This window comes from Myxine glutinosa, chromosome 12 (genome assembly GCF_964187855.1).
Source record: "Myxine glutinosa chromosome 12, kmMyxGlut1.1, whole genome shotgun sequence".
NCBI classification, from domain to species: domain Eukaryota; kingdom Metazoa; phylum Chordata; class Myxini; order Myxiniformes; family Myxinidae; genus Myxine; species Myxine glutinosa.
Window position 1 is genome coordinate 101,843,013 of NC_136272.1, and position 18,812 is coordinate 101,861,824.

At 51.7% G+C, this 18,812-nt stretch overlaps 1 protein-coding gene across 10 annotated transcripts in view; it reads left to right on the forward strand.

Annotated features, from left to right (window-relative positions):
* The window catches only part of SUPT20H (SPT20 homolog, SAGA complex component), a 100,838-nt gene that overhangs the window by 28,758 nt on the left and 53,268 nt on the right, over window positions 1-18,812 (forward strand). For all 10 annotated transcript variants that reach the window (XM_068132206.2, XM_068132209.2, XM_078766136.1 and 7 more), the window contains one exon: window positions 702-768. In XM_068132206.2, the coding sequence (XP_067988307.1) occupies window positions 702-768 (67 nt within the window). Of the gene's footprint in view, window positions 1-701; window positions 769-18,812 lie in introns of those variants that run through there.

The following is an 18,812-nucleotide window of genomic DNA, read 5'->3' on the forward strand; positions in this document are numbered from 1 at the left end:
CCAGATTAGAAGTTAGTAGTTCATTTATTTTTCAAGATATTCCGCTCACAAGCTTCAGATATACATGGCGGTGACCATCTTGGATTTTGACGTGGCGACCTAATTTTCAATAGGTTTCTTCCATATGCCTAGTTGCACCCACACACCAAATTAGAATTCGGTCCTTCGCTTACGCACGCACGTCCGCACGCATGGACGGACGCACACACACATGGACGGAGGGGAAAACCACAGTCCCCCTTTCGCTCTGCGGTGCGACGGGGGACAATAAACGAACTACTAACTTCTAATCTGGTGTGTGGGTGTATCTATGCATAAGGAAGAACGCTATTGAAAATTGGGTCGCCACGTCAAAATCCAAGATGGCCACCGCCATGTATGTCTGAACCTTGTGAGCGGAATATCTTGAAAAATAAGCGAAGTACCAACTTCTAATCTGGTGTGTGGGTGTATCTAGGCATAAGGAAGAACGCTATTGAAAATTGGGTCGCCACGTCAAAATTCAAGATGCCCGCCTTGCGTCTTCCACTTTGTCAACTCGCATCACTTCACCGACGGGGGACCTAGGCGTAACGCTTGTCTTCTTATTTTAATAATTTTTCTTTTCGTAATCATTGTCGGCATTGACTCTCAGAAACTTTTGTTATTCGCATTTTGCAAACCTTTTCATCATCAGAAGCCAACTCTTTATCTGCCTGCAGGAAATCTTTGTACCAGAAAATGTATGACATCTTTGTGGAAGAATCCAGCAAAGAGCCAGAAATGAAGGTATGCACATGAGTCAAAGGTCAATCATTAGCTACGCTTGCATCACAAGAGAGTGATGTTGAATTTGAGTAAAAATGCTAATTGATGCTCCTCCTCATCCTCCTCCTCCTCCTCCTCCTCCTCCTCCTCCTCCTCCCCCTCCCCTCCTCCTCCTCCCCGGCGTTGTTGGCATGCAGCCCGTGTCTGCGGGTTAGCATCAGTTCCTGCAGAGGCAGGACAGTGCTGATGATGCAATGCCCTCCATAGGTTAAAGCATAAACTTGTAATTTGTCGAGGTGCCAGTGACGATTCGCCTGCTGTTCGTGAAGAACCTTGTTGGTGCATGAATAGGTGGAATGTTTGAATTCTTCCAGAAGTAAAATTGACCAAGACTTACTCTGTATTTGAATTTCTATTTTTATTTCAAACATTTAAGGAAACGATCATTTATTTTAAGTAACTTGAAGTTGTCAAACACTCATCATGTTTTCATTCCAAAAGCTTTTGTTAACCCATTTTACGTGTGGATTTGAATGTGGTGTACGTGTGTGTCACAGCAAAATCAAGCAGAGTGAACTCGATGGCGCTTCGATTCAAATCCCCACGCTTCCCACAGAATGCAAAGTTTAACTATAAAGCATCTGAAAATGCAAGGCCCGTCTACGTCCGTTTGCATTTAGACGTCTTCTTCTTCTTCCGTATGTTCAAAATAACGAAAACAGTTAAAAAAACAAATACAAAATGAAAATTAATGATTTTGTGCAGCCTTGACCTTTAGCTTTCGATCTAAAACAAGTACAAAAAGTTTTAATCAAAACAAAAGCCGCGTCGATGTTACACAATGCCTAGATGCAGCTGTGCCTATAACGTCGATGTTATAGGCACAGGACATTCCTATTGATTCGATTACTTGATGTTATTTTTGTGCAAAGTGAAAATATATCTCGGCAATTTCCCGTGTGTGGCGACGAATTTTTAATATATCTCGGCATTTTCCCATCTGTTATTTCGGGCGGTGTATGACTGACCATGCCGTGATTGTAAAAAAATATATCTCGGCAATTTCTCGTGTGTAGCGACACGTGAACGAAGCTATGCTCCTCTCTCCACATTATTGTGACGACGTATAAATTAAATATTTCATCGTGACAATTGTCATCAAATGGACGGATTTTTAATATATCTCGGCATTTTCCCGTCTGTTATTTCGGCTGGTGCATGACTGACCATGCCGTGATTGTAAAAAAATATATCTCAATGGACTTGAAGTTACAGGCCTTTGAGAATTCATTTCGTTCTATAAAGGGCAACTTTCATCGGATTTTCTTCCCGTTTTTTTTCAACCGAGTCTAAAACTATGTTAGCGACTGTGAAAAATGAAATGATATTTCTCTTTATGATATGAAATGATACATCCTCACCCTTGGCCTCGTGCTCGTCCCTTCGCTCCTGCTGGCATGGCTCTGCGGTACTCCGCCGCAAGGCTTCTCCTGCTTAAAACCCGCTCCACCCCATCATGCATCTCTGCAATCAAATCGAATGGACTCCTGCGTCGACCCAGGTACATTCACCGTGGCTCCGGTCGTAAGTTTGTTTATTTACAATCAGGTCACTCCATCCCCATCCTCTGGTCGGCTCAGCGCACTCCCACTCATCGTCCCAACACACCTGGTCACAACAACGCACAAAATCGCACTTCCTGTCTGCGAACCCTGGCCAAATCACCTGGATTCATACCCGCCGTACAAAACAACATCAAGCTCACCCTGTTCAATACCCGGTCCCTCAACAACAAATGCCTCATCCTGAACGACTACATCCTGGAAAATAAACTGGACTTTCTCTGTCTCACTGAGACCTGGCAACAACCACTGGACTACTACACGCTCAACCTCACCACACCCAATGGATATTCTTACATCAATAAACCACGCTCGGAGGGCCGAGGTGGTGGAATTGCCGTTATTCACCGACAAGACATCAAGACCAACCTCATCTCCATCTCATCTGCTCCATCATTTGAACACCTGGCTTTTAAACTCTCTGGTCACACACAGTCAGTCATGGCTGTTGTCTACCGCCCTCCCAAACCACACCCATCATTCCTGTCTGACTTCTCCTACTTTCTGACCCAGCTATGTTCCCTCTCCCCCTCAATCCTCCTCCTTGGTGATTTCAATATCCACATGGACTCCACTGACTCCATGCTAACCACTGACTTCACTGATTTACTCACCTGCTTTAACCTCACTGAACATGTCAACTTTCCTACCCATAACCGTGGTCACATTTTGGACCTTGTCTGCTCTACTGGACTAATTTTGCACCATCTCTCTGGCTCCGACCTCACTCTCTCTGACCACCTAGCCATCACTCTGACCATCAACATCCCCACCCCAGCACCAAGGCATTATCGCACTATCAACTTCCGTAAGCTAAACGCTCTTTCACCTACCTCATTCTCATCGACCCTCTCTGAAAAATTGTCCACTTCTCCCTTCGTTGACCTCCACACCCCTTCTGACCTCACTGACTACTACAACCACACTCTCTCCTCCTGCCTTGACCAACTTGTGCCTATAAAAACCAAAACAGTTTCTTTCACCCATTCTGCTCCCTGGTTTACCCCTGAACTCCGCCTGATGAAAACTCGTGCTCGCCAACTTGAAAGACTCCGCAATAAAACAGGTCTCACAGTTCACTCCCAGGCCTACAAGGACCACATACAACACTATAAAGATGCCCTCTCCCGCGCCCGCTCCGCCTACTACTCTCAAATTATCCACTCTGGCTCCGGAAACCCAAAAGCACTCTTCTCTACAATAAACAAACTCCTCAGCCCCCTGAACACCACCACCCAGTCATTCACAATAGACAACTGCATCTCCTTCCTTTCATTCTTCCAACGCAAAATTGAAAACATCGACAACAGCTTGACCACCGCCGCACCCGCTCCCCCTCAAACCACCTGCCCCCCCTTATCCTGCCATCCCCTGTCTCAATTCTCCCCAGTCTCCCCTACTGACCTCTCTGAACTCCTCATCGGAATGAAAACTGCCACCTGCACTCTTGACCCCATCCCCTCCAGCTTTGTCAAGGCCTCCCTTCCTGCTCTCTCTCCACTTATCATTGCAACAATAAACTCCTCCCTGTCTACAGGCATCGTCCCACCATCCCTCAAAATTGCTGCTGTTACCCCCATTCTGAAAAAACCTGGACTAAACCCTGACACCCTAAATAACTTCAGACCCATCTCCAACCTACCCTTTCTGTCAAAGGTTTTGGAACGCGCTGTAGCCACTCAACTCAAACATCACCTCTCTGCCAATAACCTGTATGAAACATTCCAATCCGGATTCCGCTCCAACCACAGTACTGAAACTGCTCTCCTCAAAATCACCAACGACCTTCTCCTCTCCTCTGACGCTGGCAACCTCAACATTCTCATCCTCCTCGACCTCAGCGCCGCCTTTGACACCATCGATCACACCATCCTCCTCACCCGACTTGAAACCACCTTTAACATTACCGGCACTGCCCTCTCTTGGATTAAATCATACCTCTCTGACAGACGCCTGTTCATCTCCATCAATAACTGCAAATCCCCTACTGCTCCCCTCCCCCAAGGTGTCCCCCAAGGTTCAGTTCTTGGCCCCCTCCTCTTCATCCTTTACCTGTCCCCCCTCGGTCACTTAATCCGCCGTCATGGTCTCCAATTCCACTGCTTCGCCGATGACATCCAGCTTTTCATCTCCACCAAGTCCATCTCCACCGCCACCTACTCTATCCTGACAAACTGCATCACTGAAATAAAATCCTGGCTTCAAATCAACTTCCTCAAACTTAACTGTGATAAATCTGAAATAATCATCATTGGCCCAAAAACGCTCACCAAGTCCACCCATAACTTTGCCCTCAACATCGACGGTTTCCCAGTATCCACCTCCCCTCACATCCGGAATCTTGGCATCATCTTTGACCAAACCCTCTCCTTCGACAAATACACTAAACAGATCACAAAGACAGCCTTCTTTCACCTGAAAAACATCGCCCGTCTCCGTCCATCCCTCTCCTCCGTGGCTGCAGAAACCCTCATCCACGCCTTCATCACTTCCCGTCTGGACTACTGCAATAGCCTCCTTTATGGTTCACCCTCAACAATCACCAATAAACTCCAATACATTCAGAACTCCGCTGCCCGTCTACTCACCCATTCCCGGACCCGTGACCACATCACCCCCGTCCTTTACAAGCTTCACTGGCTCCCCATCTCCCAGAGAATCCAGTACAAAATCCTCCTCTTGACCTACAAAGCCCTCCATAACCTGGCCCCATCCTACCTGGCTGACCTCCTCTCCAGACACACTCCCACCCGCAACCTCCGCTCTGCTGGTACCAACCTCCTGACCCCCCCCCCCATCCGGACCAAATTTAGATCCTGGGGGGACAGGGCCTTCTCCATCGCTGCTCCCACCCTCTGGAACTCGCTACCTCACACCATCAGAGACTCCTCCTCACTCACCACATTCAAAACATCACTCAAGACCCACCTGTTCAACACTGCATTCAACATTTAACCCACAGCATCTAACCCCTGACTATCTCCTCTCCTTCTCCCTCCTTTGTGCTTTGAATATTTCCCTATTGATTCTTCTTTTTTTGCAATTGTTTTTATGTTTTGCTATGCATTATGTTTTTGCACTCTGTCAAAGCGTCTTTGGGCTTCCTGAAAAGCGCTATATAAAATAAATGCATTATTATTATTATTATATATCGAATTTGATTTGAAATAAAACTGTGTGAGAGAGGAAGACACCACGGGCCTACAAAACAGGCCTCAAAGCTATGCGAGTTAATAAAATGGTGGATATTTGTTTATATGAAGGCTCTCCCAGAATGGGTGGAGCTATGGTTCCCAGAATGGGTGGAGCTTTGAGGTTTTGTCTTCTCTGCAAGAACAAGAAGAACAAGAAGAAGAAGAACAACAACAACAACAGCAGAGGGCACTCTGAGCAGCGTCTGCGACGCGGCTAAAAAGAATCGGCTTCTAACTTTTGATTGGTGAACCAATTCTGTGACCCAAAATGAAAATTCTTAAAATTTCAGATCAAATGGATGAAAATTGACAATATGCAACCTTGACCTTTGACCTTTTACTCTATAAAAAAAAATCGAATCCTACCTTTTGATTAGTGAACCAATTCAGTGACCCGAAATGCAAATTCTTAAAATTTCAGGTGAATCGGATGAAAATTGACAATTTTATGTGATGCTGACCTTTGACCTTTTGACCAAATTATTAATTTGCTTTCTTCATATTCTCATAATAAAGCCTCGTTGAAAATTTGATGAGAAAACTCAAATGGTAAATTTAAATTTCAGGTCAATTGGACCACAGACACGTACTCACACAGACACGTACTCACGCAGACACGTACTCACGCAGACACGTACTCGCGCAGACACGTACTCGCGCAGACACGTACTCGCGCAGACACGTACTCGCGCAGGCACGTACTCGCGCAGGCACGTACTCGCGCAGGCACGTACTCGCGCAGGCACGTACTCGCGCAGGCACGTACTCGCGCAGGCACGTACTCGCGCAGACACGTACTCGCGCAGACACGTACTCGCGCAGACACGTACTCGCGCAGACACGTACTCGCGCAGACACGTACTCGCGCAGACACGTACTCGCGCAGACACGTACTCGCGCAGACACGTACTCGCGCAGACACGTACTCGCGCAGACACTTACTCACACAGACACGTACTCGCACAGACAGACACACAGACACACAGACAGGCAGAAGTGATTACAAAACTCTGTCTCCTGCTGTGCAGGGGACAGGCTAACTCAAACGGCACTCAGTAGAGCGCATTCCTCCGTCAGGCTGAACAGTTTACGTTTTTGTATCCCACTGATAGGCCCGATCTGGATCCGTACCTCCAAAACCTAATTGGTTTATTCATGTCACCGACCCAACACATCCACCAAGTTTTGTCGCAACTCATCCACAATGTTTCGAAATATCATGCTATGCTTTATATTGTTCTTGGCCCCATCTCTCAATGGTGAAGGATCACTTAAAAATTCTCGAATCGGGATTCGGATCATCACCAAAATCGAATCAATTTTTCCTTGTCACCCAATGAATTGTCACCCAATGAAATCATTCATTCATTCATTCTTGTCACCCACCCAACATGTCCACCATGTTTTGTTCGAATCTGTCCACAACCTTTTGAGATATCTTGTTCACAGTCAAACAAACACACATAACGTCCGTCTGAAAACACAACGTCTGTCTACATTCAGTGTCGGAGGTAAAAGTGGCAAAACGTTCCACCAGGAATGTTGATCAAATTTTAAGTAAAAAATTTTCCCGTCTTGATCCTTGTGACCCTGAGTCCGCCCAGGAGCGGGGCCAAAATCTATAATGCTCTCTCATCTTTCAGCCATGTGGTGATCGTAACTACCAACTTTGGTGAATTTCTTCACATCCATTTAGGAGAAGATAGCTTGACGGATGAACAGGCAGACGGGCGGAGCGGATTACAAAAATACTGTAAAATGTGACTTTTTTTTTTTTTTTTTACATCGTCGAATCCACGCAAAGTAAAATGTGACTTCAAGCCATCAATCCCCCCCCCCACCCCCCCACCCTCTCTCTCAAATCCAAAGAACTCAACCTCCCACTTCAAACCAAAAGGTTTTAATCCCCTCCACACTTCAACTTCAAGCCTTCAAACCTCCTGCCCACCACAACTCCCCTCACCCACCCACCAATCAACCCTCTCCTCCTCAACCCCTTCCTCCCCAAAGTCTCAACCTCCATCTCCAAACTCTGTCCCATCTTTGCTCTGGCTCTCCCCAGCCCCCCCCCCCCCCCACTCTGAACCACAATTCTCTGTCCTCCGCCCCACCCCACCTCTCCTCCCACTCATAAAAGTGAAAGGGCGTTCTTACATTGATCGTTATGTTTAATATCGTTTCACCACAATCGCTGAGCTCGAAGTTGTCTTACTTGGAGCCTCCTCAACATTACTCATCCATATCATTACTCACTCTCCTCTCCACCCCACACTCTTCTCTCCACCCCACACTCTTCTCTCCACCCCACACTCTTCTCTCCACCCCACACTCTTCTCTCCACCCCACACTCTTCTCTCCACCCCACACTCTTCTCTCCACCCCACACTCTCCTCTCCACCCCACACTCTCCTCTCCACTCCACACTCTCCTCTCCACCCCACCCTCTCCTCTCCACCCCACACTCTCCTCTCCACCCCACACTCTCCTCTCCACCCCACACTCTCCTCTCCACCCCACACTCTCCTCTCCACCCCACACTCTCCTCTCCACCCCACACTCTCCTCTCCACCCCACACTCTCCTCTCCACCCCACACTCTCCTCTCCACCCCACACTCTTCTCTCCACCCCACACTCTTCTCTCCACCCCACACTCTTCTCTCCACCCCACACTCTCCTCTCCACCCCACACTCTCCTCTCCACCCCACACTCTCCTCTCCACTCCACACTCTCCTCTCCACCCCACCCTCTCCTCTCCACCCCACACTCTCCTCTCCACCCCACACTCTCCTCTCCACCCCACACTCTCCTCTCCACCCCACACTCTCCTCTCCACCCCACACTCTCCTCTCCACCCCACACTCTCCTCTCCACCCCACACTCTCCTCTCCACCCCACACTCTCCTCTCCACCCCACACTCTCCTCTCCACCCCACACTCTCCTCTCCACCCCACACTCTCCTCTCCACCCCACACTCTCCTCTCCACCCCACACTCTCCTCTCCACCCCACACTCTCCTCTCCACCCCACACTCTCCTCTCCACCCCACACTCTCCTCTCGACCCCACACTCTCCTCTCGACCCCACACTCTCCTCTCCACCCCACACTCTCCTCTCCACCCCACACTCTCCTCTCCACCCCACACTCTCCTCTCCACCCCACACTCTCCTCTCCACCCCACACTCTCCTCTCCACCCCACACTCTCCTCTCCACCCCACACTCTCCTCTCCACCCCACACTCTCCTCTCCACCCCTCATTCTCCTCTCCACCCCTCACTCATCTCATTCCTCATTCCTCTCATTCCTCATTCCTCTCCACCCTCTCCTTCCCCATCACTTTTCTCCACTCCTCACTCATCTCCTCTCCCCCTCACTCCTCCCTCCTGTCCCCTCTCTATCCCCATCCTCCATCTCTCTTCTCCACCCCTCACTCCTCTCCAACCCCTTCTTACTCCACTCCAACTCCACCTCACTCTTCCACCCCTCACTCTTCTCCACCCTTCACTTCTCTCCACCCCCAACTCTCCTCTCCCCCCTCACTCCTCTCCAACCCCTCACTGCACACACTGCACAGGGGAGAGCACACATATGAGAGAGGAGGAATGGATCGCACACAGAGGAGAGGAGGGAGGGTAGGGTGGAAAGGGACACTTCTACATTGACTTGATTGACTTGCCTTGACTTGAATTGAGAGGAGGGAGGATGGAGAACTCACCTTGACTGACTTCTGTTCATTTTTGAAACATCGAATACACTTAGCTTTACAAATTAAAAATAGATTAAAACCAAATGTTATTATTTGATAAATATTGTATTTCATACGCTGAGGAGGCTGTACCTGCATTACAGGCTGTACCTGTAACATGCCTGCATTCTTCAAAGTACATTTTGTTTAATTACATAGTTGGACAAGAGTAAACTCACCTTAAACAAACTCTATATTGTCGCGTCGCCGGGGATTAAGATCCCCGAGCTGACGGATAGCTGTAACGAGCTTTACCTCCGAAGCGTATACCCAACTTGACGGTAGTGACACACGCGGGAAGGTTTGAGGTCTTACCTGATCACGCAGGGGTTATACGATCCCCACAGACACAGAGACGGGACAGCAAAATACACAATACACGGAAAGTAAGATTCGACAATTAATGATTTCATTAAAATAAATGCAAATAACAATGAAAGGTGAGGTAAAAACTATTTCCTAAATTGAGACGTCTCCACTCAGACTCCTATACAAACAAGGGGAAAACGAAAGTAAAAGAAAATAAATGGTACTGTGGTAATCGACCGACACAGCTTTGCGTCCCCAAATGGCTGGTAAGGCTGCTGGACGTCGCCTCGAACCACAGCGCGGGAAACGCACAAAGTGGTGCGGAACCGCACCCGTAACCAGCTGCCAGTGTGAGACAAGCAGGCAGGATCCCTCTTGGTTTCACTCGCGACCCCAACATTCTCCACAGAGCACCACCGTCAACCAGCACCACCTCCTTCCACGTTGCAAAAGGTTACAAAGCCCCGACACGTCACCTCACCAGCTCACCCGAAACCACAGCGTCCACTCACGACGAGAGCCAGAACGAGAGAGAGAGAAAGATGGCGAAACGCGTCTTTTTGCCTTCTCCTGAATGTTCCACGCTCACGTCACACCCTCTGTCCAATCACCGAGCGCTACTCTATCACGAAGGACGGGGCGTGCCCTCCCCGTTGCGATACGTCAGGGGAGGAGTCCAATCTCTGTTCGGGAATGTTCGGATGACGTCGTTCCCTTGCTGATCGGCAGAAGTGCCGTGTTTGTCGGACCTGGCAGCGTTGTGAGCGAATGAGTCCATTTACAGTGCGATTGTTGTAGTTATTGTGGTGGACCTTTTTGATGCAATAACAACGAATGGAAAAATCCCAGAGCAATTACACACTGGGGTTTATCCTTAAGCCCGACCTAATTAGCATAGCTCCACCCCTCGTATGGAGACATATACAATCTTACCCGGACAGTCGGCCTAACTTAATTTACATCGAGGTGGGTTCTCCTTCTTCACGACACTCAGAGCATTCTAAACCTACATGATTCTATCTCGACTAAAGTATTTCATCCCTACCCCAAAAACATAATATATATATATATATACCCCGGGAATATGAAAAAAAATCATGATTAGATGACAGTTTGATCCCTAACTTTCATTTTCAGTCGTTCTACTTTTCCAAAGTAATAATAAATAACTAATTCCCGAGTAGGGAACCCTACCTTCCCTACTCTCTACCCCCTCCGTGCCTCCTCTCCCCTCCGCCTCCCCACCTCTTTCTCCTTTCCTCCCTCATCTCCCCCTTCACTCCTTTCCGACCTCAACTCCCCCTTCACTCCTCTCCCCCTTCACTCCGCTCCCCCTTCACTCCTCTCCCCTCTTCTCCACCCCTCCCTCCTCCTCCTCCCACACCCTCTCCACCTTCTCTCTCCTCTCCTCTTCACAACACCCCTCTCCCAGTCCCCGCATTGCATCCGACCAGATACATTCAAAACGGCCATTAGATTGCATTTTTGCCAATAAAACGCCAATATTTGTCCGATTTTTAAAAACCTTTTGCTGCACTGAGAATTAACCATCTTAGCGACTATGAAAAATGAAATCAGATATTGAATTGGAGTGCAGATAAGGCCATGAGAGAGTCAATAAGCATGGGCCTTGCAAAAGAGGCTGATGAGGCCTCAGAGCTATGCTGAGCAAAGATTTGATTTTGAAGCCCCACCCTGAATGGAGATACAGACAAAGGGACTGGAGGAAAGTATTATAGTGTGTATGTTTGTATATACAGTCATGTGAAAAAGTAAGTACACCCCATGTAAAGTTTTGACTTTTTCAACATATTTCAACATACAGCTATTTGATCTTCATTTCAACAATATTGATAGATAAAGGTGAGTATAATATAACAAATATCATGAAACATTTACATTTTGTAGTCCATTGTATAATTTAAATAAACATAAATGCAAATTTCACATGTGGAAAAAGTAAGTACACCCCCACATTTATCACTACTTCAAATACCTAAAATTAGAATCAGGTGCACCATCTCAGGTGCAAATGATTAGAACATCGTTAGAGAGGATCTTGGAGGAACCTGTCTTATTTAAACCTCAGACATTTAGTTTGGTTTGCTCTTTATTGTTGAAGTGTGCGGCGCCACCATGCCTGGATCAAAAGAGCTCTCTGAGGCCTTCAGAAAGAAGGTTATAGATGCCTACGAGTCTGGGAAGGGATTTAAAAAGATCTCCAAACAATTTGAAATCAATCATTCGACTGTCCGGAAGATCATCTACAAGTGGAGAAGATTCCAAACAACTGCCAACTTGTTCAGGCCAGGCTGCCCCAGCAAGTTCAGTCAAAGAGCAGACCGCAAGATGCTGAAAGAAGTCTCTAAGAACCCCAGAATGTCATCACGGGACCTACAGGTAGCTCTTGCCACTGTTGATGCCAAAGTGCACGAGTCTACCATTAGAAAGAGGCTGCACAAATTTGATCTACATGGGAGGTGTGCCAGGAGGAAACCTTTGCTGTCCAGAAAGAACATGAGGGCAAGACTAAAGTTTGCCAATGAACACCGAGGCAAAGACCAGCACTTCTGGAACAATGTGCTCTGGAGTCAAAGATAGAGCTATTTGGCCACAGTACCAGAAGACATGTTTGGCGAAAACCAAAGACAGCATTTGACCACAAGAACCTGATACCAACTGTAAAGCATGGTGGTGGAAATATTATGGTTTGGGGCAGCTTTGCTGCATCAGGGCCTGGGCAGCTCACCATCATAGAATCCACTATGAATTCTTCATTGTACCAGAGGGTGCTTGAGGATAATGTGAAGCCATCTGTCGGAAAAGTTGAAGCTCAATCGAAGGTGGACCTTGCAACATGACAATGACCCTAAACATCTATCTATAATTCCAGTAATCTCTGTGTGTATGTTTGTATGTTTGTATGTTTGTATGTCTGTGACCGCTGTTTCTCGACAACCACGGGTCCGATATACTTTAAACTTGCCAGGTATATTGCTGGGGACCCGAGGATGTGCCTTTTCAAGGTTTCATATTAATCGGACAAGTAGTTACCGAGCTATGTCCAAAAAACGATTCAACCAATCAGAGAGCAGCGAGCTATCACGTGTGCCGAACGTGCCGAACAGACTCTGCCTCGGACGGCACATTTGAGAGCGTATTCATTTATTTCACGTTGGCAAACTATGTTGGCGTTAAACTATGTTTTAAAACTAATTAAAACTAATTTGCGATTCTTTCGCTTTCCTGCGCATTTGTGCACGCTATGGCGATTTCTTTACCAAACTCCGCAAGCCGTTCGCTTTGGACCAAACCATTTCATGTAAATAGAGGGGGGGGATTGTCACCGTACTCGCAAGCCGTTCGCTTTGGACCAAACCATTTCATGTAAATAGAGGGGGGGGGGATATAATTTTAGATATATATATAGTACGGGCATGCCCTAGTACCAGTAAATCCACCAAGGAATGGCTGAAAAGAAAGAAATGGAGGGTTCTGGAATGGCAAAGTCAAAGCCCGGATCCAAATCCCATCGAGATGTTGTGGGGGGATTTGAAACGAGCTGTGCATGCAAGAAACCCTTCAAACATCGCACAGCTGAAAGAATTCTGCATGGAGGAGTGGGCAAAAATTTCTCCCAGTCGATGTCAAAGACTGGTAGACAGTTATAAGAAACGCCTACTTGAGGTTGTTTCTGCCAAAGGGGGCAATACCACCTATTTGAGCCAAGGGTGTACTTACTTTTTCCACCTGCGAAATTTGCATTTATGTTTATTTAAATTATACAATGTGGTGGTAGAAGGAGTTTTTTAACAGTGGTGGTAGAAGTAGACATGAAGTTGGCATGCCCAAAAGAAAACTGAGTGTAGATCGTGCAGCCCACAAATGCTCTCCACCTGCATGCATCCTTCATGTGCCAACCATGTCAGATCATTGTCATTTTACACCCCTCACTAAAATCAAAGGAACTGCTACAGAAAAACTACAACAGTAACACATTAACAGTAACACATTTAAATAAACTAATAACAGTAACACATTTACAAAATGTAAATGTTTCATGATATTTGTTATATTATATCACCTTTATCGATCAATATTGTTGAAATGAAGATCAAATAGCTGTATGTTGAAATATGTTGAAAAAGTCAAAACTTTACATGGGGTGTACTTACTTTTTTACGTGACTATATATATATATACATATACACACACACACATGCATACACATTAGTATGAAAGCCCGTCAAAATTTACAGGCGGTACAGCCTCCTCAGCGTGCCAAAGTCTGAAGCCTCGGCCTAGCATTAGGTGTGCTTATTTTTTTTATTCAACATGCTACACACACAAATGAACATGCTACACACATCACATGCAGTGAATTTCACCTGCCTGCACCTTTTATTGTTTTTTTTTTAATGCTTCTGTGCACCTCTTTTATGAAAGCCTGGTGTTGGTTTAAAGGTTAAGGTGGTTGGCTTGAGATGTTAGTGTGGCGGACACAAAAGCCCACTGGCGTGGTGACATCATTCCACGCACCAAGTGGGCGGTGGCCACGTCCGAGGGGTAGGCGTGGCCTCATGGTATACACCGGGCGCCCAGCCCGGAGCGGTACAGTGTTACAGTGTAGTCTTACAATAAAGACGTTTGTATGTTACCGCTTGTCCGCTTCCTCCTTGCTCACAAGCAGCGCGCGTAACGCCGCGCTTTACTGGTGACCCTCGACGTTGGATCTGCCGTAGCGATCCTTCCGAACACGACGCCATTGCAATGGCCAACGACAAGTCAATGGCGATTAAACTTCCCGAATTTTGGGAGGCCCAGGCCGAGGTCTGGTTCGTTCAAGCCGAAGCCCAATTTCAGCTTCGGCGCCTCACCAATGACGACCTGCGCTACTGCCATGTCGTCGCCTCCCTCGGGCCCGGCACGGCCGCTCGAGTTGTGTCCGTCCTTCGCCACCCACCGGACGGCCACAAGTACGAGGCGCTCAAGCGGCTACTCCTAGCCACGTTCGGCCTCACGGATGACGCACGGGCCGATCGCCTCCTGGACCTCCCCGAGCTCGGTGAGACGCGCCCGTCGGTCCGAATGGACCATATGCTGTCACTGTTGGGCGACGAAGCCCCCGGTTCGCTATTCCGGGCGCTTTTCCGTCGCCAACTTCCAGCGCAGGTTCGCCTCGCGTTGGCCGGGACCGGGCTAACGGAACCCCGGCAATTGGCGGCCGAGGCGGACAAGTACTTTGCCGCTTCGGACACGCGGGCGAGCGTTGGCGTGGCCGTCACGGCCTCCGACGCTGCTGCTGCTGTTCCACAGCATCATCTTCTACAGCACGCTGCGTTTCAGCAGCATGCTGATACGCACCTCGTGAACGCCGCCACGCCCCGCCCACCGCCGCGGCGAAAACCGCCACCGCGGGGAAACCCGTCGACTCCACCGGCCTGGCGGAGCCAGCCGCGCTCCTCCGGCTCCACCACCTGGTGCTGGTTCCACGCCAAGTTCGGCCACGAAGCTCGGCGGTGTCATCCGCCGTGCTCCTTCGACGGGTCGGGAAACGCCCGGGCCGGCGCTCCATTGTGGCGATGAGCGCCGGCCGTTCGAGCAGCCTGCTGTTCATAACGGACACCTTCTCCGGGCGCCGTTACCTGTGCGACACGGGAGCACAGGTGAGTGTCATTCCCGCCGGCACGTCAGACAAGCACGCCGCGGGTGGGGGCCCCGCGCTGCTTGCCGCGAACGGGACGCCCATCCGTACGTACGGAAAACGATGCCTCTCTCTGCGGTTTGGAGGGCAGGTTTTCCGATGGACGTTCGTCACCGCCGACGTGCCCATGGCACTGCTTGGCGCGGACTTCCTGTGCGCTAATGGGCTCCTGGTCGACGTCAAGCGCAGACGGCTTGTCCAGGCCGAGACGTTCAGCTCGCTCGCATGTGCGTTGCCCAGCTCAACGAGCGGCTTGCCAAGCGGCTTGCCGAACGATTCGGTTCCGGCCACGTTGGTCTGTACGCTTCCGGCAGCGGACGCATTCACCCGCCTCCTCGCCGGCTTCCCGGCCCTCACGCGGCCCACCTTCTCGGCGGGGGCCGTCAAGCACGGGGTGGCCCATCACATCCCCACCGTCGGGCCACCGGTCTACGCCCGGGCACGCCGCCTCGAGCCGACGAAGCTGGCGGTGGCAAAAGCGGAGTTTGCTACCCTGGAGCGACTCGGCATCGTTCGGCGCTCAGAGAGCGCTTGGGCGTCGCCGCTGCACATCGTGCCGAAGCCCGGCGGGGGATGGCGACCGTGCGGGGACTATCGCCGTCTCAATGACGCCACGACTCCCGACCGCTACCCCGTCCCCCACATTCAGGACTTTTCCGCCCGTTTGGCGGGCAGGTCCTTCTTCTCGAAGGTGGACCTCATACGCGGCTACCATCAGGTCCCCGTCAGGCCGGAGGACGTCCCGAAGACGGCGGTCATCACGCCATTCGGACTCTTTGAGTTCCTGCGCATGCCCTTCGGTCTGAAGAATGCGGCTCAGGCGTTCCAGCGACTGATGGACAGCGTCCTGCGCGACTTGGATTTTGTCTACGTCTACCTGGACGATATCCTCGTCGCCAGCGCGTCCCGCGAAGAGCACCTACGCCACCTCCGCACGCTCTTCGAACGCCTGGGCCAGCATGGCCTGATTGTGAACCCCGCAAAGTGCCGGTTCGGCGCCGCCACAATCGATTTTCTGGGGCACCGTGTCACCAGGCACGGAGCCGTCCCCCTGCCGGCCAAGGTGGAGGCGGTGAAGGGGTTTCCGCGCCCCCGCACGATCAGAGGGCTGCAGGAGTTCCTGGGCATGGTGAACTTTTACCATCGGTTCCTGCCCCGTATCGCCCAGCTCCTGCGCCCCCTGCACGAAGCTCTCCGAGGTAAGCCGGGCAAAGGCGACGTTACCTGGACCGAGCAGATGGACACGGCGTTCACGGGCACGAAGCTCGCCTTGGCTAACGCCACCATGCTCGCGCACCCGGCGCCCGATGCACCGATCGCCCTCACCACCGATGCCTCGGACTACGCGGTGGGCGCGGTGCACGAGCAATGGGTGCGTGGAGCTTGGCAACCGCTGGCGTTCTTTAGCCGGCAGCTTCGCCCGCCCGAACGCCGTTACAGTACCTTCGACCGCGAGTTGCTCGGACTTCACTTGGCGGTCAGGCACTTCCGCCATCTGCTCGAGGGCCGGGCGTTCACTGCCTTCGTCGACCACAAGCCGCTGATCTTCGCGATGGGCAAGGTCACCGAGCCGTGGTCGGCCCGGCAGCAGCGTCACCTCTCGGCCGTGTCCGAGTACACGACGGACATCCAGCACGTCGCGGGGAAGGACAACCCGGTGGCGGATTGCCTTTCCCGGGCCGTCGCCCACGCAGTCCACCTCGGCATCGACTATGCCCGGATGGCAGCGGACCAGGCCGCTGACCCCGACGTCCAGGCCTTGCGGACCGCCGTCACGGGCCTCCGCGTCACCGAGGTGCCGTTCGACGGCGCGGGCGCGGCCCTCTTGTGCGACGTCTCCCTCGGGCGTCCTCGCCCCATTGTGCCCGCGGGCTGGCAGCGCCAGGTGTTTGACGCCATCCACGGCCTGTCCCACCCGGGCGCGAGGGCCTCCCAAAGGCTGATCGCCGACAAGTTCGTCTGGCATGGCCTCCGGAAGGCCGTCCGCGGCTGGGCCAGGACATGCCTCGCGTGCCAGCGCGCCAAGGTGCACCGGCACACCCAGGCCCCGTTGGCCCCGTTCACGGTGCCGGAACGCCGGTTTGACCACGTCCACGTGGACCTGGTGGGACCTCTGCCCCCCTCGCGGGGTTTCACCCACGTCCTCACCATGGTGGACCGCACCACCCGGTGGCCGGAGGCCGTGCCCTTGGCGTCGACAACGGCGACCGATGTCGCGCAGGCTTTCATCGCCACCTGGGTCGCCCTGTTCGGCGCCCCCTCAGACATCTCATCCGACCGCGGCCCCCAGTTCACCTCGGAGCTCTGGGGGGCGGTTGCGCAGGGGCTCGGGGTCCGGCTGCACCGAACCACGGCCTACCACCCCCAGGCCAACGGCCTGTGTGAGCGATTTCACCGCTCATTGAAGGCCGCGCTCCGGGCCACCCTCCGCGACGGCGGCTGGGTCGACAGGCTCCCCTGGGTCCTGCTGGGCCTCCGGACGGCGCCCAAGGAGGACCTGCGCGCATCCGCGGCGGAGTTGGTCTTCGGGCAACCGCTGCGGGTGCCGGGCGAGTTCCTCCCCGACTCCACGGCACCATGGTCCGCGGCACAGCAGCGCTCCGCTCTGCAGGAGACCGCCCAGAGGTTCGCCCCGGTGCCAACGGCATGCCACGGGCACCCACCGACGCACGTCGCCCCGGAGCTTCGCACGGCGGAGTACGTCTTCGTCCGCCACGATGCCCATCGGACACCACTGCGGCCCCCGTACGACGGGCCTTTCCGCGTGCTGGAGACCGGGGCGAAGCACTTCACCCTGGACATCGGCGGTACTCCTGACCGCGTTTCGGTAGACCGCCTCAAGCCGGCCCACCTCGATGTGGACCATCCACCGCCAGTGGCCCGACCCCCACGTCGGGGCCGCCCTCCTGCGGGCGGACCCCCGGCACCGCCCAGCTCCGCCGCCCCCCGGTCCTGCACCCATCCCAGGAGCAGCCAGGGGCATCCCACCTGGCATCACTGCACCCCGGACGCCGCCGATCGCCAGGGGGCGCTTCGGCCGGGTCATTCGTCTGCCCCGCAAACTGGCCCTCCAGGTGCGCGGGAATTCTGGGGGGGCGCGTGTGGCGGACACAAAAGCCCACTGGCGTGGTGACATCATTCCACGCACCAAGTGGGCGGTGGCCACGTCCGAGGGGTAGGCGTGGCCTCATGGTATACACCGGGCGCCCAGCCCGGAGCGGTACAGTGTTACAGTGTAGTCTTACAATAAAGACGTTTGTATGTTACCGCTTGTCCGCTTCCTCCTTGCTCACAAGCAGCGCGCGTAACGCCGCGCTTTATTAGAGTCCTAAGTTCGAACCTCTGTTTTAATCGTTGAATTAACACCAGGTGGGTTGACTCAGCCTGTTATTCTTCCAAGTTCGGCAAAATGAGTAGCAGCTGACTGGTAATGGGGGGAATTGCATCAGCGGCATAGCAGCACCCTCAGGAAATGATGTGGCTAAGCAG